This window comes from Lynx canadensis, chromosome D1 (genome assembly GCF_007474595.2).
Source record: "Lynx canadensis isolate LIC74 chromosome D1, mLynCan4.pri.v2, whole genome shotgun sequence".
Taxonomy (NCBI): Eukaryota; Metazoa; Chordata; class Mammalia; order Carnivora; family Felidae; genus Lynx; species Lynx canadensis.
This window is the reverse complement of record NC_044312.2, coordinates 55,482,629-55,506,970: the sequence shown is the minus strand read 5'-3', so window position 1 is coordinate 55,506,970 and position 24,342 is coordinate 55,482,629. Positions and strand designations below refer to the sequence as shown.

Genomic DNA, 24,342 nt, shown 5'->3' with positions numbered 1-24,342 from the left:
ACCTAGAGTCTGCCACTGCCAGGCTAAATCAAAGTCCTCTGAATTGATCTTAAGAACATCATGCCTTTTGTTCTAGGGCAAAGTGAGTGGACTATAAACTAGACTAATAACCTTTTAGATTATAGCAATTACAGTTTGTAATGAAACAGACATAAAATCAATGTGCTGTGGAAAAGACCTTTAGAAATCATTTTATAACCTGCTTATAACTTATTTATTGGTAATAAATAAGTTTTAGCTTCAGTTTTTCAGACATTGCCAGAAACATCAATGATCTTTTTTTCTAATCTGTTGAAAAAGTGATGTGATAGTAAGATCACCCAACAGAAAAGGTGTTTTCATGTTTTGGTTAATATTTCTTAATCTTTGTGCATATGCAAGTGTGGTTTTTATATGACTGTACTTTGAATGAACATGTTCAGCCTAGTAGCCAAAACCCAGGGACAGGCTCAACCACAGATTCCTAAGTAGCCTGTGTAGTCCGTGGACAGGAAGTGAGGAAATGAGATGGCCAGGAAAGGTGCCTGGTAGAAAGTTAAAGTGGGCCAGTAGAAAGCATGGTAAGAAATAGCCTAAGGTGGAAAGCAGGCCGCTGTAATGGCTCTTCACCTGGTTCCTATGGCCTCAGTTGTGACTTATTTTAAATGTTTTAGGCTGGAGCCAGAATAAGATGATAATTGAATGATAGTTATGTTCTAAGAAAATAAATATTAAGAAATTATAACACCTAGTCTCGTTTCTGTTATCATGTCCATTATTATTGCTTGCTGTAGCTCCATTCTGTTGAACATACCTTAACCTCCCTAGGCAGTCCAGATATTCCCCTGTGTTGTCCATAGATACCTTTAAACAGAATTACTTTGGTTCTCCCTTCAATTACCATATTATCTCTATCCATTATTATCATGTTATTTTGTATTCTTACTTATCCTCTACCTGTGGAATATTTGTTTGTTTCTTAACCTGCCTGGAGGCATGGATAGATGTTCCAGTTCCAGAAACAGTATGAATAGTACTAAAATCACTTACGTGGGAGTATTTGATGGGCAAAGTATATTTGGAGCACAGCAGACAAGAGGTTTCCACCTCCCAATTCTTCCTTTTTAAAAATTGAGGTAGGGGCGCCTGGGTGGCGCAGTCGGTTAAGCGTCCGACTTCAGCCAGGTCACGATCTCGCGGTCCGTGAGTTCGAGCCCCGCGTCGGGCTCTGGGCTGATGGCTCAGAGCCTGGAACCTGTTTCCGATTCTGTGTCTCCCTGTCTCTCTGCCCCTCCCCCGTTCATGCTCTGTCTCTCTCTGTCCCAAAAACAAATAAACGTTGAAAAAAAAAATTGAGGTATATTTCATATGTAGTAAAATGTGCAGATCGTAAGTGTACATATAGCTCAATGAGATTTTACCCATGTGACCACCACTCACATCAAGATACAGAACATTTTAGTTAGGCCAGAAAGTTTCCTTGTGCCCTTTTTCAGTTAACACTCTCCCAAAGGTAACTACTATTCTGACTTCTAGTTCCATATTTTAATTTGTGTGTTCTTGAACTTTATGGAAATGGAGTCACAGAATATGTCCTCTGGCATCTGTATTCTTTCACTTGATGTAATGTTTTTGAGATTCATCTGTGTTTAATGTCAGTAGTTCATTCACTTTGTATTGATATGTAATAGCCTGTTGTGTGAATATAATTCATTTGCCCATTTTTCTGTTAAGGGCATTTGGGTTATTTTTGGTTTGGGATTTTTGTGAATAAAGATTCTGTGGATATTGAATATGTCTTTTGATAGACACGTGCACTCATTTCTTTTAGATATGCCTAGGTGTAGAATTGCTAGGTCATAGGGTAGTCTGCATTTAAACTTAATTAGCAACTGCCAATTTTTTATTTTTATTTTTAAATATTTATTCTTGAGAGAGAGTGAGAGAGCACAAGTGGGAGAGGAGCAGAGAGAAAGAGAGGGAGATACAGAATCCAAAGCAGGCTCCCGGTTCTGAACTGTCAGCTCAGAGCCCAAAGCAGGGCTTAAAACCATGAACCGTGAGATCGTGACCTGAACCTGACCAAGCCACCCAGGCACCCTGTCAAAACAATTTTTTAAATGGTTAGACCATTTTATACTCACACCAGCCATATGTGAGAGTTCCAGTTCTTCCACATTGTTGCCCATGCTTATTAGTCTTTTTAATTTTAGTCATTCTGGTTTGGTGTGTAGTGGTATCTCATTGAGGTTTTAATTAGATTTCTTCATTGAATAATGATAATGAGCACTTGTCAAAAACTTTTTGGCCTGTTGGATAGCATCTTTTGTGATGGCTCTACAAGACTCTACAAGTCTTTTGCCCATTTTAAAATTGGGTTGTCTTTTTCTTACTGATTTTTGTATTGCATTTTCTGGTTATGAATCCTTTGTCAGATAATGTATTGTGAATATGTACTCCCAGTTTGTAACTTAAGCCTTTTTACTTTTTCTAATAGTCTTTAGAGGAGCCAAAGTTCTTAGGCAAGAGTTTAAAAAAAAAATTTTTTTTTAACATTTATTTATTATTGAGAGACAGAGCATGAGCATGGGGGCAGGGGCAGAGAGAGAGGAGGAGACACAGAATCCGAAACAGGCTCCAGGCTCTGAGCTGTCAGCACAGAGCCCGATGCGGGGCTTGAACCCACAAACCGGGGGATCATGACCTGAGCCAAAGTCAGATGCTTAACCAACTGAGCCACCCAGGTGCCCCACTTAGGCAAGAGTTTTTAAAGGCACTTCAGATACCAGTTTATTAACTAATATACTAGCCATTGTTAGTAATCGTGTTGTTTTATTTTTTTAATGTTTATTTATTTTGAGAGACAGAACAGAGCATGTGAGCAGGGGACAGGCAGAGAGAGAGGGAGAGAGAATCCCAGGCAGGCTCTGTGTTGTCAGTGCAGAGCCCTACATGGCGGGGCTCGAACTCACGAACTGTGAGATCATGACCTGAGCCAAAATTGAGTCAGACACCTAGCTGACTGAGCTACCTAGGCACCCCAATCATACTGGTTTTCTATTGCTACTATAACAAAGCACCACAAATTAAGTAGCTTAAAACAATAAAATAAATTTATTATCTTATAGTTCTATAGATTAGAATTCTGACACAAGTCTCACTGAGCTAAAATCAAGGTTGGCAGGTCTGTGTTTTTTTTTTCTGGGGGCACTAAGAGAGAGTCAGTTTTCTCGTCTTTTCCAATTTACATGGCTCATCGTCCCTTTCTAGCGTTCTGTAGCCTTCCTGGGCACATGGCCACTTTCCTATATCTTCAAAGCTAGAAACTTTACATCTCTGAGCATTTTTCCGTAGTCCCATCTCCCAAAGTTTCCTGCTTTTGAGGACTCAGGTGATCAGGTTGGGCATACTATAATAATCTAGGATAATCTCCTCAATGCAAGGTCCTTAATTTAATCACATTTGCAAGATCATCTTTGGCATTTAAAGTAAAGTGACATATTCATTCATAGGTTTTGGGATTGAGATGCAGACATCTTTGGGAGCCATTATTCTGCCTACCATTCTAATGTAGTTAGTACTGTCGCCCATGAATTGCTAAACTAATGTAGTAACCCATCAGCATCCTCATTGATGCTGAGTGGGACAGGAGAAAGGAGTCCAAAACAAGACACTAATAAGGCTAAATAAATAGGATATTCTGGCTCCTGTATGTATATGTGGTACTATAATAAGGCTATATACTTGGTAAGTATTAAATTAGAAAAGGGAATGTGATCAGTTCCCCTTAGGGTAGGTGGGAAACAATTGGAAAAGCTCTTATTAAATACCTTAAATGACTTCTTATCAGTTTAGGCATAAAGTACAAACTTCTTAGGACACCTCTCCAAAGCTCATTCTTTTAATCACTATGTTCTACTACCTCTCTAATACAGTAGTGCATTTTGTTTCTAATGTGAATGCTAACTTCACCAGGAAAGTACAAACATGCATACCCTATAATTGTAGCTGGCATTGTTTTGACACCACCAGTAACACCAAAATCTCTAACCTGAGTTCATAATTTTAAAATAATCACACCTTACACCATTAATGCCTTTGATACTTTATAATAATATGCCCTTCTCCTTTTTCATTTATTCGGGGTCCCTTCTTATACATTTTGGTAAATCATGATAGGCTTTAAAAGGAGCTCAGTTGTTCATGGACCTTTAACTTTCTGTCATGGTAAATAAGCTAACCTACTTCAGAAATCTAATGACTGCATTCTCTATGTACATGAATTTTTTAAAAAAATTTTTAAGTTTTTAAATTTATTTTGAGAAAGACAGAGAGTGAGAGGGGGGAAGGACAGAGAGAAAAAAGGAAAGAGAGAGAATCCCAAGCAGGCTCCACACTGTCAGCTCAGAGCCCAATGCAGGACTCGAACCCACAAACCGTGAGATCATGACCTGAGCCAAAACCAAGACTCTTAACCAACTGAGCCACTCAGGTGCCCTTACATGAATTTTTTTAATAGCTTGAGTTAGGGATTAGAAAATAAAATTTATTGATGCCTACTATATGTCGGGTATATGCGAGGTAATCCTCATAGCAACCTTTCAATGATAAACATTGTTATCTTTATTTTACAGTTGAGATATCGGGGTCTCAAAGAGACTTAAGCAACTTGCCAAAATAGATAAGTAATAAGTGATAGACTTGGGATTGTAGTTTAGATCTGATTCCAAAGCCTTTATACACTCTTTCCATGGTATGGTCAGTCAAATGGATCAAAATAAATGGGTATTGGAACATATCTGTATTCTGTTGTAACCTTGAAAAACTTTGACTGGTAGCCTGCCAGAATATTTAAATCAAGAGGTTCTAACTCAGTGAAATTCTATTACATGCTTGAGAGACTTGAAACTGTACTGAAGTGCTGTGAATATGAACATCTAATTAGAAGATGGTACATTGACCTTTTTATTCCAATTCCATTACTATTTGACTGCCTCGGTTTTCACTTTAGCCATGGCCATGTGGGGAAACTTGTCCCTGTTGCTTGTTTTTTGGAACATTCTAGATAATTCCTATAAATGTGAATTTTATTTTAACTTTGATGCCTCAGACTTTTAAGGGAAACATTGTGATGAAATGTTGGCTAACAATCACCCTTACATTAATTGTCTCATTCTCCATGGGATTGAGTCAATTTACATGTCAAGAGCAAAAAAAAAAAAAAAAAAAAAAAAAAAAAAAAGTTTAGATTCCTTTTAAAGAATCTCCAGAATTTCTAATTTGTATAATTTAAGGATCAATGAACGTTGTTTTGTTTTCGCACATTTCACATTTGTTCCTTTGGCTTGGGCAACTCAACCTCTCTATTCTTGAACTTCTTATTTGTGCTAGTTGGGATACTATTCAGAAAATATACACCTGTTGACAAATTGTAGCATGTTAGTGGTGAGAACTGGTTAACTGTGCTAAAACTTTGCCAGGGTTCTCCAGCCGGGCATGCCACTTTTAATTCAACCATTTTCTCTTTAAAAGAGATAACTGTTTGAAAGTCTGCATGCCTTGGCAGGTTGGTGCTAATCTGGATTCTCTGCCTTTACTGCCCTCATCTTCTATAACTGTCCCAGGTGTACTTGATACTTTATATCAAACGACTTGCTATTTTCAGAACCACCTATATTTTTACATGTCTGCCTTTAACCCTCTTTGTCTGGCAAATTCAGCATGTCTGTCCTTCTGGACTTGGCATATTATCATTTCCTCTAGAAAGCCCGCCTTTTAAACTTTCCTCCGTCCCTGATAGAATTGGAGGACCCTTTTCTGTGCTCCCACTGAATACAATGCGTATCTTTACCACGGCACTTAATACACAGGTAATATAGTTAATTACCTGTTTGCTTTCTCTCCCTTAATGTTCTGTAGTAGTTAAGGGGGGAAAGTGGCAAAACACGAATTTGGAGGCATTTAGGCAAGAGCCAGATCATGCAGGGCCAGAGTAAAGCATCTGGGTTTTATTCTAAAAGCCAGTGGAGGGTTTTTAGTAGGAATGTGACATGATGCTGTTTATGCTTTTAAAAGATCATTCCGGATGCTTTGTGGAGAATGGCTTTTTTTTTTTTTTAACATTTATTTATTATTGAGAGACAGAGACAGAACATGAGCATGGGAGGGGCAGAGAGAGGGAAGACACAGAATCTTAAGCAGGCTCCAGGCTCTGAGCTGTCAGCACAGAGCCCGACGTGGGGCTTGAACTCACAAACTGCGAGATCCTGACCTGAGCCGAAGTCGGATGCTTAACCAACTAAGTCCTCCAGGCGCCCTGAGAATGGTTTTGTAGACAGTAAAAGTGCAAGCTGGGAAACCAGTTAACAGACTGTTGCAGTGGTCCAAGTGAGAGATGATAGTGGTTTACACTGGGACAGCACCAGTGGACACTGGAGAGAAGTGGATGACGTGGGATGTATTTTGGAGAGAGTGCCAATAGGGGTTATTAATGTGTTAAATGTGGGGGTTAAAAAAAAGATTTTCAGTTGACTTCTAGGTTTCTAGTTTATGCAACTGTGTGGAGAGAATATCTTGCATTCCGTTTTGATTATGTTGAGTTTTTAAATGCCTGTGAGACATTAAATGCAGAGTCAGGTAGATGTTAAAATATGTGAGATTGGAGTTCAGGGGAGGGGGTTAGGCATCATTGTCAAAAGTTGGTATTTAAAGCTGTGGGAACTGATGGGATCACCTGAGGGAATGAACGTAGAAAGAGGAGATGGCTGAAGATGAATATAAATACCACAAGTTCATCACCCAAAGGCAGAATCTGGCATGTAGACGTGTTTTGATTGGGTTAAATTTAAAATTTAACCATTTTAAAATTAGTTGCCCAGGGGCATCTGGGTGGCTTAGTCGGTTAAGCACCTGACTTCACCTCAGGTCATGATCTCACTGCTTGTGAGTTCAAGTCCTGCATTGGGCTCTGTGCTGACAGCTCAGAGCCTGGAGTCTCTTTCGGATTCTGTGTCTCCCTCTCTCTCTGCCCCTCCCCTGCTCGTGTTCTGTCTCTCTCTCAAAAATAAATAAACGTTAAAAAAATTATTTTAAATAAAATTAGTTGTCCATATTTGAAAATTGAGAGAGTTCCCATAGAAATCCAGATCTTTGCCTTCTCTTGAATAATTAGAAGATACAGCATCACTGAGCCTGTATTTCTGCATGGGAGCTGTCAGCGCAGGCTGTTCTCTTCAGACTGGTCTATACATTTGACCACAATCTCTACTGTTCCTTATTGTTCTTCACTTAGCTATTTTACTTAAATGCCTCTCTGGGCATTTGAGTTTACAGCCCCTGATTTAGACCTGAAGGATAGAAGGAGCCAACAAAGGAACCTAGGAAGAAGCAGTCATGAGATAAAATCCAGGAGAATAGGGCATTACAGAAAACTAGAGAGGAAAGTATTTCAGTTACTAACTGCCAGTAAGAGAGTGAGTGAGATGAAGACAGAAAAGCGCTGTTTTAGTGGTGTGAAGAGGTTTGAGGAATCGATGGGGAATAGAGGTAAGGAAATGGAGACAGTTCTTTTGAAAACTCAGGGAAGTGAAGAAGCATAGGTAATGGGGTGGAAAGGTGGCTTTGGAGATACTATGAGAGAATATGTAACAGTCCCTTAGAGAAGTAGATGTTAAAGAGACAGAAGAGAAAGGTGATAATAAGTTGAAGATTTAAGAGAACAGATGATATCTTAGAGCACAAGAGCCTGGTTGGCCTTTACTAGAAGGAGACATGCTGCTTCAGGGAAGGAAGGAGAGCATTGGTCCTGAGGGGGTAACAGTATGGAATACTGTTAGATAAAATGAGAATCTTCAGGGTTCACACAGAACCAGAGAATTACCTTAGGCTGAAGATGTAGACTAAATATAGACTTAGATTTATATAGATTTATTTAGACTAAATCATGCACTTTGGAATTTAATCTGTTAAAATCTCATAGTTTTTTTTTAAATTTTTTAATGTTTATTTATTTTTGAGAGAGAGAGAGAGACAGACACAGAGTGTGAATGAGGGAGGGACAGAGAGAGGGAGACACAGAATTTCAAGCAGTCTCCAGGCTCTGAACTGTCAGCACAGAGCCGACATGGGGCTTCTCCCTCAACTGTTGACATGCAGGCAGATAAGAGAGTGAGGTCCTGGCTTTTCCTCTTCTTAGGAAGACACTAGTACCATCAAGGGGACCTTACCCTCCTGACCTCTTCTCAACTTAATTACCTTCTAAAGTCTCCACACCCAAAGGCTCCACATTTGGGGTTAAAGCTTCAACATATAAATTTGGGAGGTGGGGACACAGACATGCAATTTGTAACAAGTTCCATCAACTGGTGAATGGATGAATAAAATGTAGTGTGTTCACAGAATAGAATATTATTCATCCATGAAAGAAATAAATTATTGATATATGCTATAATGTGAATGAACCTTGAAAATATGCTCACTGAAAGAAACCAGATGTAAAAGGCTACATACTGTATGATTCTATTTATATGAAAAGTCCAGAAGAGGCAAATCTATAGGGACAGAAAATACATTAGTGATTATCTAGGACTGAGGAGTGGGGAGAGGTGAGGAGAAATAGGGAGTGACTACTGATAGATAGGAGATTTCTCTTTGGGATGATAAAACTATTCTAAAATTAGGTGATGATGGTTGCACAGTCTGAACATTTAAAAACAGTTGAATTGTGCATTTTAAATTAATTTTATAGTATATGAGTTATATCTTGATAAAGCTGACAAGCTTTAGCAAAAATTAGTTTGCTTTAAGGTGGCAAAATAGAAAATATTGTGTCGAGAAAGGTGATGCTGTTCTATTACATTTCTTTGCTTTCTCAGTAGATTGTTGAAAGGGAGTAAATTGTAGAGATCTCTGAAAATCAGACTTTTAATGCTATATGATAAACAGTACAAGAGAACATTTGAGAAGGTTTGGACAAAAAAAATTCTTGACCAAATCATGATTAAGTAGCCAGTCTACCTTTCAAAATGAATAGTCATCCCTCTACATTAAAAAAAAAAATGTTTTTAATGTTTGTTTATTTTTGGGAGAGAGAGACGGAGCACGAATGGGGCAGGGGCAGAGGGAGAGAGAGGGAGACACAGAATCCTAAGCAGGCTCCAGGCTCTGAGCTGTCAGCACAGAACCCGACTCGGGACTCAAACTCACGAATCACGAGATCATGACCTGAGCTGAAGTCAGACACTTAACCGACTGAACCACCCAGGTGCCTCATCCCTCTGCATTTCATTTTTATTCTTAGTATATTGTATGCCTTTATCTCACAGTTTGTGGGTTCCCCACCCCCCTTCCATTAATTTATCCACCTTTGCACCTTCTAATTTCTCCCTTGGTAAAAAGACCTCAACTATTTTACTTCCTCATTTCTTTAGAATGAGTACAGTAATTGTTTACTTCTGTCATTTCATTTTGAATATTAAAAAATATGTGATAACATATTTAGTGACTTTTTTTAAAAAAGCAATGGTAACAGAAGTTGAAATTTTTCTCAAGTGGCTTTGTACAATTTTGTGACACCCCCATTTACCATGTTTGTTGACCATCTTAACCACCCTTAAGGCTCTTAACCATCCTTAAGGCTAATTCCACTGGTTTCTTTTCTCTGTCTTCCTTTGTAAGTGCCCTTCTTCTGTGCTCTCGTGGTATTCTGCATATCTCTTTATTATATCTCCATCTACTGGCATTTTAGCTGCCTGTCTCTTCCATTAGACTATATGCTTCATTCAGGTCAATGACTGAATCTTATCTTTGTAACTATAACTGAATTTGGCAAATAGGAGGTGCTCAGTAAGTGCTTGTGGAATTGTTTAATATATCACAGTAGAAACTTTTTTATCAGGTTTGATAGGGGCTTGTATTTGGTCAGCTAATTTTTAAAACTTCAAAGCATAGAATTATTGAAAAGATAATATAAACACCTACCTTAAAATTTTATTTTAATTCGAACATATAATTGTATAATCTTTGACAATTATTTGATATACAGTGTGGCCTTTAAATATGGGATCCTAATTAATAGATCTCCTTAGACTTTCTTGGATTAAAAACAAAAATTTTTAAAAACCCTAAAATGAACAGTTTATTTAAAATAGAGGCACTTGGAAAGAACTTTGAGATGTAAATACAATCTTTAAATTTTTACTGTTTTTCTCAATCTAACATATCTTACCCACGCTTAATTCAACAGCAGTTTTTATTAGCAACTCTCTTTTATTGAGTCCATTTTAAGCATTTTAAATAGTTTCTGGAGAAACAACGGCTTTCTTTGGAATCATATTTCTGATAACTACATACAGTGGCATTAACAGGTTTGGTAACAGACATAACTGTCTGACTCAGTATGCAATTCAGCTATTTGGCTGGGCTGGAAGTGCTAGGAAGTACTAAAGAGTAGCTAACTAGCTATAAACACTAAAGCTTATCTTAGGAGGTAGACAGTCTCTCCTTTGCTGTCCTGCCTGCCCGCCCCTCCCTTGTGGTGTATTCAGTAAACTTCTATATATATTCAAAAAAAAAAAAAAAACTTATCCTGAGCATTGGGTAGTATATTTTATAGAAAGAATGGAGAATATTGATTAATCCAATAAGTCCACTTAGTAGAGGGAATTTATGAGAACTTGTCCTGTACTTGGGTTTTTTTTTTCTATATCAAAATTTCATCAATTATAGAGCTTATGCAGAGTCTACTATATCCTGCCATAAGATTTCATAAACTTTGTTCTTAAAACTCAGTGCTTTGCAATGTCATATTACCTTCTCAAGTCACTCTGGCTACCCCCAAAGAATTTCACGCTAATCTTTTTTTTTTATTTGTTTGTTTTAATTTCAGTGGTAGGAATGGGATCCTGGTGCTTCCACATGACTCTGAAATATGAAATGCAGGTCAGTAATGACAAAATTAACTAAATGCTTATTTCTCTTCACCCAGACACTTCAAATTTGAGGGAAGAATACATTACTAGAGGATGCTGTTGAGACAAGCGACTAAAAGAAAAAAAAGAGATTAAATATCTCTTTTTACTTCAGGCCAGAGGATCCAAATTGACTAAGTGGAATAAAGAGGCGAGCAAATAAATTATTCATAGAGAAAACAAGTGAGAGCAGTATAGCGTTGACTACCTCTGTGCAGGCATGAAGTGTTAGAGAAGGATTGCAGAGTACAGACCCCTGGGTGCATTTTAAAAAGACAGTCAGTTCACCAAGGTAGTATATTCTTAGATGCCTGCATTTCCCATGTCTGTCTTACAGCATCCATTTGAATGGATGGTTCCTCTAGCTAGCAAAGTGTTAGGGCTATGCAGGGATTTTACTGTCCTTGCTCTAAGGAGGCTATATATCTAGTCATAAATCTTTTGACCTCTTTTTTTTTTTTTTAATGTTTGTTTATTTTTGAGAAGGAGATAGAGTGCAAGAGGGGGAGGGGAAGAGAGATAGGGAGACACAGAATCCAAAGCAGGCTTCAGGCTCCGAGCTGTCAGCACAGAGCCTGATGTGGGGCTTGAACTCAGGAACCCCGAGATCATGACCCGAGCCGAAGTCAGACGCCTAACTGACTGAGCCACCCAGGTGCCCCAATCTTTTGAGCTCTTTATTCCTCATTAATAACCTGGAAACTTCTGGAACAGCACTGTCCGGTAGAAATACAACATGAGGATATATGTAATTTAAAATTTTCTGGGAGCCACATTAAGAAAAGCCATGTTAAAAAGAAATAGTTGAAATTAATTTTAATAATATATTCATTTAACCCAATATATGCAAATATTATTTCAACATATAATCAGTATAAAAATGTATTAATGAAATGTTTCTTATCTTGAAATAAGGTGTATATCTCAGTTTGGATTAGGTTCATTCAAGCACTCAGTAGCCAGATAAGGCTGGTGGCTGCTGGATTGGACAGTGCTATTCCAGAAGGATTTGTGAATACAACAGTCTATGAATTATTAATTACATCTATATTAAATGTATAAGAATTAATTTTTTAGGATTGATTCTGATATTCAACACATATTTATAGTAAGGTGTTCTGTGTGCAGGTTGTGCTTGCTCTGGAGAATACACAATTGAATGAGACACTGATCTGACTTAATTGAGCATAGAACATAGAACTTCTCACACTTTCTAGCAGAAAAACAGACTTACAAACAATGGCATAATATGAAAATTATTTTTAAAAAGAAGTACAAATCTGTGGCATCACAGTAGAGTTTGGAAGAATGTATAAAAGTCAAAGACATTTAACCAAAATTTGAAAGATTTAGTTAAAACTTTCTAGGTACTGAAAGGATGAAATGACATACCAGACTTCCATTGTGCCATGGAGAGGCGGGGAGTCATTTCATTGTTTGGTATATGTGACAACAGTGATAAAACGAGCACTTAAAATGTGTTTCGAGAATGGTGAAAAATGGCAGGAATGTTGTTCAAAATATTTAACAGCTATAGGGTAAGAGTTCCAACAGTGAGAATGGTGATACCAGTGAGCAACAGCTGAAATATAGACCCTGAAAATAAGGCTTCGTGTTTGATCGTACTAAAAAATAATTGGAATTTTTCCAGCTCTAGCTATCATGAAGTGCTTTCATATAGAGTATCTTAAATAGTTATTACCATGTTTTATAAATTCCAGTACTAGAACTGAAAGAGGCTAATTGATTTGACCAAAATCACCCACAGTTTATAAATGATGTATCTCCTATATATTTATATATACACACACATATATTTCTTTTTTTTTTTTAAATTTTTTTTTTTTTCAACGTTTATTTATTTTTGGGACAGAGAGAGACAGAGCATGAACGGGGGAGGGGCAGAGAGAGAGGGAGACACAGAATCAGAAACAGGCTCCAGGCTCTGAGCCATCAGCCCAGAGCCCGACGCGGGGCTCGAACTCACGGACCGCGAGATCGTGACCTGGCTGAAGTCGGACGCTTAACCGACTGCGCCACCCAGGCGCCCCCACACACATATATTTCTATATACACATATATACATCCATTCTCTAGGTCTGCCGGCATGGGAGCAGAAGAGCATACCTAACATTCAGATCTGGTTTCTAAAAACCATTCTCCATTTAAAAGGAACGGTGCTGGGGTGGCTGGCTGGCTTAGTTGGTGGAACATGTGACTCTTGATGTCAGGGTCGTGGATTCGAGCCCCATGTTGGGAATAGGGTTTACTTTAAAAAATAATAATAAAAAATAAAATCTTTAAAAAAATAATAAAAGGAACTGGGGGCTGTTCAGAGGGCCGAGGCAGAAAAAAAGGACATTATGAACCTAGAACATCTTTTTATGCTAGAAAGAATGGAAAAGCTAAAAGAATGATGGGCACATGTCAGAAGAACACTGGAAACCAACTTAAAGGGGTTCCCATGGGCCAAATTTGGGACAATTTGAGCATCAAAATAAATATTGATAGTAACAGTTTATAATAGTTACCAAACCCATTGAGCATATAACCCATTGAACAAAATGGGAAATTATGAAGTCATACTAAAATAATAAGCTATATATAATTGAAACAATAAGTGATCATAAGTAAATGAATAAGTTAAAAATTTGATGCTGAATTTACATAGTTTTGAAGTACTTTACCATAAAATAATTATAAAGGGAAAAAGTAGCTTTACAGTGAAGGAGCAGTGAACAACCTTAGTCAAATAGAGTGAGTATCTTCAGTGATGGGACAAATCAAAGTTGTGTGCCACCTGACAAGATACAGTGGCAAGAACATAGCATCGCTTCTCTGATATTCTTGCCAAAGATGCATGATCTGAATCTAGTCATATGGAAACATCAGGCAAAATCAAATTGAGTGACATTCTATAAAATAACTGACATGTAATCTTCAAAAGTATCCATGGTCATAAAATTAAAAGACTGAAGAACTGTTTGAAATTGAAGAACACCAAAAAGACATGACCACTACATATAGTGTGTGATTCTGGACTGGATGGTGTGTGTGTGTGTGTGTGTGTGTGTGTGTGTGTGTGTGTGTGTTTACATTTATGATATTGGGACACTTAGAAAAACTTGGATGAAGTCTGAGGATTACGTGGTAGTAATAAATTAATGTTAATTTCCTGATTTTGTTGATAGTATTGTGAATATGTAGATGAATCTTTTTTTTTAAAGATTTAATGCACATTCCATAAAGTTCACCATTTTAAAGTATATAAGTTAATTGCTTTAAGTATACTCACAAAATTGTGATGCCATCACCACTAATTCCAAACAGTTTCATCATCCCAAAGAGAAACCCCATGCCCATTAGCCATCTCTTCTCATTACTCTCTGTCTCTGTAGATTGGCCTATTCCGGACATGTCATTGCAATGGATCATACAGTGTGTGACCTTTCATGTCTGGCTTCTTTGACTCAGGGTGAATAATACTATACTATATGGGTATACCACATTTTGTTTCTCATTTGTCAATGAATGGACTTTGGGCTGTTTCCACTTTTTGGGTTTTATACATAATGCTGCTGTGAACATTTGTGTGCAAGATTTTGTGTGGATATATGTTTTCAATTCTCTTAGATATTTGTTTATTAGAAATGGAATTGCTATGGGGCGTCTGGGTGGCTCGGTCTGTTGAGCATCCGGCTTCGGCTCAGGTCATGATCTCACGGTTTGTGAGTTCGAGCCCCGCGTCGGGCTCTGTGCTGGCAGCTCAGAGCCTGGAGCCTGCTTCTGATTCTGTGTCTCCCTCTCTCTCTGCCCCTCCCCCACTCATGCTCTTTCTCTGTCTCAGAAATAAATAAACATAAAAAAAAAAAAAAAGAGGGGCGCCTGGGTGGCGCAGTCGGTTAAGCGTCCGACTTCAGCCAGGTCACGATCTCGCGGTCCGTGAGTTCGAGCCCCGCGTCAGGCTCTGGGCTGATGGCTCAGAGCCTGGAGCCTGTTTCCCATTCTGTGTCTCCCTCTCTCTCTGCCCCTCCCCCGTTCATGCTCTGTTTCTCTCTGTCCCAAAAATAAATAAAAAAAAAACGTTGAAAAAAAAAAATTAAAAAAAAAAAAAAAGAAATGGAATTGCTAGGTCACATGGTAATTCTGTTTTTAACCTTTTGAAGAGCTACTAGACTATTTTTCAAAGTGGCTGTGCCCTTTTACATTCCCACCAGCAATTTCAGCAATTTCTCCATATTCGTCCTTCCTTTTGAGTATAGCCATCCTGCTGGTTATGAAATGATATCTCATTGTGGTTTTTATTTGCATTTTCCAGTGATGTTGAACGTTTTTTCATGTGCTTATTACCCATTTGTATATCTTCACAGGAAAAATATCTATTCAGATCCTTTACCCATTCTTAAATTGTGTTATTTGCCTTTTTATCATTGAGTTTTAAGAGTACATATCTTGGGGGGCGTCTGGGTGGCTCAGTCGGTTAGGCGTCCGACTTCAGCCAGGTCACGATCTCGCGGTCCGTGGGTTCGAGCCCCGTGTCGGGCTCTGGGCTGATGACTCAGAGCCTGGAGCCTGTTTCGATTCTGTGTCTCCCTCTCTCTCTGCCCCTCCCCCGTTCATGCTCTGTCTCTCTCTGTCCCAAAAATAAATAAACGTTGAAAAAAGAAAAAAAGAGTTTAAAAAAGAGTACATATCTTGGGTATTAGACCCTTATTGAATACATAGTTTGTGAATATCTTCTTCCATTCTATGTGTTGTTTTTTCATTTTCTTAATAGCATCCTTTGAAGCAAACAGGTTTTGATTTTTTTCTTAGGTTGCCTGTGCTTTTAATATCATATCTAAGAAACCATTGCTTAATCCAAGGTCATGAAGATTTATACCTGTGTTTTCTTCTAAGAGCTTAATAGTTTTAGCTCTTACATTTAGGTCTTTTGTCCATTTTTTAAAATTCCAGTATAATTAACATAAAATATTATATTAGTTGCAGGTGTACAGTATAGTGATTGAACAATTCTGTATGGTATTCATTGCTCATCATGACAAATGTACTCTTAATCCCCTTCACCTATTTCACCCAATACTCACTCACCTCCCTCTGGCAACCACCAGTTTGTTTTCTATATTTAAGAATCTCTTTTTGTTTGTCTCATTTTTTCTTTGTTTTGTTTCTTAAATATACACGTGAATAAAATCATATGGTATTTTTCTTTGATTTATTTCACTTAGCATTATACCCTCTAGATCCATCCATGTTGTTGCAAATGGCAAGATTTCATTCTCTTTTATGACTGAGTAACATTCCACTGTACATATTTACCACATCTTATTACCATTCATCTATGGATGGATACTTGGATTGCTTCCGTATTTTGATTATTGTAAATAATGCCACAATAAACATAGGGGTGCATATATCTTTTCAAATTAATGTTTCTTTTTTCCTTTGGGTCAATACCCAGCAGTGGAACTACTGGATCATATGGTAATTCTGTTTTTAATTTTTTTGAGAAGCCTCCATACTGTTTTCCACAGCGGCAGTACTAGTTTGTATTCCACCAACAGTGCACAAGGGTTCCTTTTTCTCCACATCCTCACCAACACTTGTTTCTTGTGTTTTTGACTTTAGCCATTCTGACAGATATGAGATGATATCTCATTGTGGTTTTGATTTGCATTTACCTGATGATGAGTAATGTTGAGCATCTCTTCATGTGTCTGTTGGCCATCTGTATATCTTCTTTGGAGAAATGTCTGTTCATGTCCACTGCCCATTTTCTAATTGGATTGTTGTTTTGGTGTTGAGTTAATATACTTTTGATACTAACCCTTTACCAGATATATCATTTGCAAATATCTTCTCCCATCCAGTAGGTTATCTTTTAGTTTTGTTGGTTGTTTCCTTAGCTGTGCAGAAGCTTTTTGTTTTGATGAAGTCCCAATAGTTTATTTTTGCTTTTGTTTCCCTTGCCTTAGGGGACATATCTAGAAAAATGTTGCTATGGCCGATACTGCCTGTGTTCTCTTCTAGGATTTTTATGGTTTCAGGTTCCACATTCAGTTGTTTAATCCATTTTGAGTTTATTTTTCTGTATGGTATAGGAAGTGGTCCAGTTTGATTTTTTTTTTTTTTTTTTTTTTTTTTTTTTGCATGTAGTTGTCCAGTTTTCCCAGCACCAGTTGGAAGAGATTGTCTTTTTTCCCATTGTAGATTCTTGTCTCCTTTGTCATAGATTAATCGACTGTATGATCCTGGGTTTATTTCTGGGCTCTCTATTCTGTACCATTGATCTATGTGTCTTTTTTGGGGGAGGGGGCAGTACCATACTGTTTTGATTACTACAGCTTCATAGCATATCTTGAAATCTGGAATTGTGATGCCTCCAGTTTTGTTCTTTTTTTTTTTTTTTTTTTTTTTCCCCAAGATTGCTTTGGCCATTCAGGGTCTTTTGTGGTTCCATACAAATTTTAGGATTATTTTTTCTAGTTCTGTGAAAACTGCTATTGCTATTTTGATAGAGATTGCATTAAATCTATAGATCACTTTGGGTGATCTTTGGGTAGTATGGGTAGTATGGACATTTTAATAGCATTTGTTCTCCTGATTCTTTAATCCATTTTAAGTTCATTTTTTTTATATGGTGTGAGGTCAAGGTCTAGCTTCATTCTTTTGCACGTGGATATCCAGTTGCCCCAGAATCATTTGTTGAAAAGACTATTCTTTTGACATTGAATTTTCTTGGCACCCCTGCCTAAAATCAAACAATCATAAATGTATGAATTTATTTCTTGACTCTCAGTTTAACCTTCAGTTGTGTTCAATTGGTCTATGTCTGTACTTGTACTAGTATCAAACAGCCTTGATTACTATAGATTTGTAAATTTTGAAATCAAGAGCTGTGAGTCCTCCAAATTTGTTGTTCTTCTTCCTCTTTGGGGAGAGAGAGAGACCATGCACGTGCACAAGTGCACAAGTGTATGGGCAGGGGGTGAAGGGCAGAGGGGGAGAGAGAGAATCTTAAGCAGGCTCCATGCTCAGCATGTAGCCTGACACAGGGCTTGATCCCATAACCCTGGGATCACAACCCAAGCCAAACTCAAGAGTTGGATGCTCAACTAACTGAGCCACCCAGGTGCCCCTGTTCTTGTTTTTAAAAACTGTTTAAACTATTCTGGGTCCCTTGCATTTCCATGTGAATTTTAGGACCAGATTATCAATTTCTGCAAAAATTAGCTGGGACTTTGAAAGGGATTCCATTGAATCCACAGATCACTTTGGAGAGTATTGCTTTCTTTAATAGTGTCTTCTAATCCTTGAACATAGGATGTCTTCCCATTTATTTAAGTCTTTAATTTCTTTCAGTGATAGTTTATAGTTAGTGTGTAAGTCTTGACTTCTTTTGTTAAATGTATTCATTCATAAATAATGTATTTTTTGATGCTATTGTAAATAGAATTTTCTTAATTTCATTTTTATTTCTCATGCTAATTTATAGAAAAAACAATGATTTTTGCATATTCTTGTATTCCGCAGCACTGCTGAACTTTTTTTTTTTTTTTTTTTTTTTTTTTTTTTTTTACCTCTAGTAGTTTTTTGTGTATGCATATGTGGATTTGTTAGGGTTTCCTGAATACAAGATCGTGTCATATGGAAATACAGTTTTATATCTTACTTATCAGTTGGATGCCTTTTACTTATTTTTCTTGCCTAATTGCCCTGAATAGAACTTCTAGTACACTGTTGAATAGAAGTGGAAAGAGCAGACATCCTTGTTTTGCTCCTGATCTTAGGAAGAAAGCTTTTAGTTTTTCATCATTAGTTATAATGTTGGCTGGGGTTTTGTGTGAATGCTCTTTATTAGGCTGAGGGAGTTCCCATTCTATTCCTAGTTTGCTGAGTGTTTTTATCATGAAAAGATGTTGGCATTTTCAAATATTTTTTTCTGAATCTCTTGAGATGACCATGTGGTTTTTCTCCTTTATTATATTAGTATAGTCTATTACATTGATTGATTCTCCTATGTTGAACCAATCTTGCATTCCGGTGATAAATTTCATTTGGTCAAGGCATATAATCCAAGCGAATATCTTTGTAAGAAATATACATACACTAAAGTACTTGGGAGTAATGGAACCTCATGTCAGCAACTTATTCAAATGGTTCAGAGAGAGTAAAGTTCTTTGTACTTCCCTTCAAACTTTGCTGTACCTTGAAGTTGTTTTAATTTTTTTTTAAAGAAAAACATTGTACATGTTCTTTGACCCAGTAATTGTACTCCTACATATACGTATACATCCTAAAAAAGTAATCAAAGATAGGGAAAAGATGTTTTACAAGCGTGTTACACATGTGACAGTGTTACACGTGATACAGTTTTTAAATGATCTAAATGTTTGACAAAAAGGAGACTGTTACATATACTATGATATAACTATGTGTTGAAGTGTACTATAGCCATTTAAAATAATATTTTGATGGGCGCCTGGCTGGCTCAGTCCGTAGAGCATGTGACTCTTCATCTCAGGGTGTGAGTTCAAGCTGTACATTGGGCATAAAGGTTACTTAAAAAAAATAAAATAAAGAAAAAATGATCTCTGTTTGAGTGTCTTTTTTTTTTTTTAATGTTTCTTCATTTATTTTGAGGGAGAGAGAGCGTGGGCACGCAGGGTTTGGGGCAGAGAGAAAGAGGGAGAGAGAATCCTATGTAGTCTCCACGCTGTCAGCGAGCCCATGTGGGGCTAAATCTCACAAACTGTGAGATCATGACCTGAGCTGAAATCAAGAGTCAGATGCTTAACCAACCGAGCCACACAGGTGCCCCTCTGATTGAATATCTTTAAAAATTAAATAAATAAATAATATTTTGAAGACCAGTAAAATGGGAAACTGTCATAAAGACAAAACTTTGTGTAATGTAAAATCAATCTTATAAACAATAGAAAAAAGACTGGAAGGAAGTATATTTTGCTTCATTTCTTTTCCCTTTTTACAAAGTTTGTAATCTGTGGCCCAAAATTACAGTAACTCTCACCTACCCATATAAATATTCTCAATATTGCCCCTTGCTTCCTGAGCAGTATTCAACCCAGATCAAGCTAAGTTATCTGCATATCCTGTGCCTGAACTGAGTAACTAAACATTGCTCATAGAAATTATATCCCTTTGTTCAATTATCTCACTTTTAAATTATTTTTTTTTAATGTTTATTCATTTTTGAGAGAGAGACAGAGCGTGAGCAGGGGAGGGGCAGAGAGAGAGGGAGACACAGAATCCAAAGCAGGCTCCAGGCTCTGAGCTGTCAGCACAGAGCCTGACACGGGGCTCGAACTCACAGACCGTCAGATTACGACCTGAGCCAAAGTCAGTGCTTAAGCGAGTGAGCCACCCAGCCACCCCCTCACTTTTAAATTATTGAATGAAAACTCAAATAGCCGCTCAGTGCCATAAGACAGTACCATTACATTTCCCTGACAATCTCCATTTCTGTTCTTCAGAACTGTTATTTCATACTTGTCCCTCTTTCTTTTTTGGATTTCTTTTTATATCTTTTTTGCCTCGTTTCCCTTTCTCCTCACTAATATCTTCGATATTTCACCAAAAATATAGAAGAAATCAGTAAGAAACATCCTCATGTTTCTACCACTATCATCTTCCTCCTGTTTTTGTGGGAGAAATGTTCCAACTCCTATCAAAGGCCAGTCTCCCCCTCCCACCTCCTCAAAGACTCATGCCTGCAGTTATAAACTCCATCCCAGTCTCTGGCTCCACCATGGTCTTTAGAAAGTCACTACACTTGTTCACTGCCATCTGCATACAAACATACTCAAATAACTCCCATCTTTTAAAAATTACTCCTCCCTTGACCCTGTGTCCAGTCCCAGCTGTTGAATCATGTTTTGGCTCCCTTTCACATCAAAACCACTCGAGTGTCTTTGCTCTCTCTACACTTACCTCCCTCTGTTTTCCTCTCATTACAGTTAGGTATTTTCTTCCCTTCATTTCCCAGAAACTGCTGTTGTCAAGGTCACCAGTCACCTTCATCTTGCCAAATCCAGTAGATTCATTTCTATCTTATTATTTGACCTCTCCATAGCATTCTACACGATATTTGCTTTTTTCTTTGTGAAATACTTGTCTTGACTTTCCAGTTTTCTTTTATGTAAAAGGAAACTCCCTTATTCTTTTTCCTTACCTCACTGGCCATCGTGTAAGCCATCACCATGTTATTTCTTGGCTACTGCAGTAGTCAACAGTTGCCCCTACAACCATCCAAGGTAGTCTTTAACATTTTAGATCATACCGTTCTTCTGCTTAAAGCTCTCCAAGGCATCCCTTTGCACTTCAGGTGAAATTTCAGTTCTCTACTATGGCCTGCATGATCTGGCCCTGGTCTAGTTCTCTAACTTCAGTTTTTACTGTTCCTCTGCATTGTTTACTGCACTCCAGCCATACTGGCCTTACTGTTCTTCAGACACTGCCTCATGGCCTTTGTGATTGCTGTTTCCTCTGCTGCAAAACTTTTCTCTCATATCTTTGCATGTCTGCTTCCTTCTGCCTCCTCAGTGCAAATGTTACCTACTCAGATATGCCTTTTATAACCACTTTATGTAGAGCGGTCCTTTCCACAAGTGACATTTACTTTATTCTTTTCATAGCACTTATCACCATTTGAATTTACCTTATTTGTAGTCTTCAACTAGAATGTAAACTTCTTGACAGCAGAGATTTCACTTATCTTAAATACCACTGGACTTTAGCATATAGACTAGTGCTGGCACATGGCATGTGCCCAATAAATATGTAAATGGAAGGGAGGAAGGGAATGAGGAAGGAAGGAAGGAAGGAAGGAAGGAAGGAAGGAAGGAAGGAAGGAAGGAAAGAAGGAAGGACAGACATTTAACCACATGAGTGAATAACTAAAGAGATGCATTGAAGTATTAAATAGTAGTTATCCCTGGATTATGTATGGGATTATAGAGAATTATATTTCATTTGTGTGTTTTCCAGATTTCCTATAATGAGCATAAAATACTTTTGCAATAAAGAAAATACATGTTTATGCTTGTTTTAAAAGAAAAGAGACTTTAAAAGATTCCAAAGGTGCTTTGGAGGAATAGTAATGATAATAAGCCAATCTGAATACCCTTCATCCTAAAGCAGACTACCTCCTGTTCTTGGAAGGGGGGGTGGAGGTATTTAATTCAGTTTTGAGTTTTATTTATGTGGCGGATTATTGTATTTTCCAAAGATGTTAACACCAGTATATCTCATCTCACCCGCTGTTATTACAATGTGACATCGACTCTCTTCAAGAGGTAGGATCTCTGATCCTTGACCTTGAATCTGGGCAGGACTGTTACTATGGTGGACAGGAAGCTATATGACTTCCAAGGGTGAGTCACAAAAGGCGAAGAACTTCTTCCTCATCCTCCTGGGATGCTTACCCTAGGAACCCAGCACCTTGTGGTAAAGAAGCCAGTCAGCCATGTGGAAAGGCCATGTATAGATGTTGCTGCCACAGCCTCACCTGAAGTCCCCAGACTGCAGCCAGCATCAACTGCCCAAAATTTGAGTGTGTGAATCTTTAGATGATTCCAGCCCTCAGCCTTTGAGCTGTCCCAGCTGACACTGAGTGAAGGAGAGATGAACTTCTCCCTCCCAGGTCGGCTTAAAATGCATACTAATCAGCAAAGTAAATATTAGTATTTTAAGCCACTGAGTTTTAAGGTGGTTTTCTAGACAGTAACAGGTAGCCAGAACAATTTACAAAACATACCTAGTCTAATTCCGTGCATACAGCAACCTCTGACATTCCCTTAAGCACATGTTTTCTAAGAACTAGATAAGTTTTAAAATCTCTAGGATCATTCCTGCTGTCCATTCATGCTATTCCTAAAACAGTAACCCTGGAAGGTAGCGTGTGTTTATCACATATATAAAGAGACAACTGGGGCGCCTGGGTGGCTCAGTTGGTTGAGCATCTGACTTTGGCTGAGGTCATGATCTCACAGTTAGTGGGTTTGAGCCCCACGTTGGGCTCTGTGCTGACAGCTCAGAGCCTGGATCCTGCTTCAGATTCTGTGTCTCCCTCTCTCTCTCTGCCCCTCCCCCGCTCACATTTTATCTCTCTCTCTCTGTCAAAAATAAACAAACCTTTAAAAAATGTAATAAAAACAAAGAAACAAACAGCTGCATGAATGCGCTGAGACAAGGTGAGACTAAGAATCTGAGCGAAGGAAGAAGTAGGCTCTCCTACTGTGTGCTGAATAGATCATGACAATATTCAATTCTGAGGACTGACCTGGCTTGTGTTCAAATGCAAAATACCAGAATGGTAAAAGAACTAAAAATATAGGGCCGCCTGGGTGGCTCAGTTGGTTAATGTGTAACTCTTGATATTGGCTCAGGTCATGATCTCATGGTTGTGAGATTATGCTGACAGCGTAGAGCCTGCTTGGGATTCTCTCTCTCTGCTCCTCCCCTATTTGTGCCCCCCCCCACCTTCTCTCTCTCCCTCTCTCTTAATAAATAAATAGAATTTAAAAAAATAGAACTAAAAATCTAGTCCTGATGCTTGAGGAGAAGGAACTGAGAATATTTAGCCTGAAGAAGAGAAGACATGCCTAGTTCCCCCAACTCAGCTGTACATAGCAGATTCTCTCAGTTCTCTGCATTTTTCACGTCTGGCCCTGTTGCACTTCCTTCTCTCCCATGGACAATTCCTATTCGTCCTTTAAAGTCTCAGCCAAAGCAGCAGCTCCTCTAGGCGGCCTTCCACGGCCCCAGGGTAGGATATGTACCCTTCATATGTTCTTTCACAGTACTCTGTGCTTCTCTGTTACTTCCCTTATCTGTTGTCTCATAAATATATTTATGTGTTTTTCTTCTCTATCATAATGTGAGTTACCCAAGAGCAGGAACTGTCTCTGTTGACCTTGGTATATCCCCTACATAAATGTTTTATGAATCAGTGTTTGAAGGGTTGACATGTTGAAAGGATTAGATTTATTCTTTGTGGTTCTAGTGGGGTTAAAGATAAAGAGACACCTTGGTCAACATAGAGAAAAATTTCTGAGCCAGTAGATGATAAGAGCTGCCTTCGGAGATCTTGACTTCTCTGTCCTTATGCCCAAGCATAAGCTGGACAAACATTTTCATTAGTTCAAAAATTGGTACCTGGGCAACAGATATGCATAGGTAAAAATGATATAGTCCTTTCCTCAAGGAATCTGTGGTCTAGTAGTGAAGGTAATATGCTAGTGAGTGCAGTGGTAAAGGGGCATACAGGATGCTATGGAAATGGAAAGAGAAATTTTTTAGGGGAAGTAGGTCAGCAAAGGGGTTTCACGCAAATGACTCAGACACATGTTTGAGTTGCATGTTCAAGGATGGGTAG

General features: G+C 38.1%; 1 protein-coding gene across 3 annotated transcripts in view; it reads left to right on the top strand.

Moving 5' to 3' along the window:
* The window catches only part of ACER3 (alkaline ceramidase 3), a 168,287-nt gene that overhangs the window by 88,329 nt on the left and 55,616 nt on the right, over positions 1–24,342 (top strand). For all 3 annotated transcript variants that reach the window (XR_003972242.1, XM_030331630.1, XM_030331631.1), the window contains exon 3: positions 10,865–10,917. Coding sequence is in view for 2 of the 3 variants with exons in the window: in XM_030331630.1 (XP_030187490.1) it covers positions 10,865–10,917 (53 nt within the window). In the remaining variant the exon portion in view is untranslated. The remainder of the gene's footprint in view (positions 1–10,864; positions 10,918–24,342) is intronic.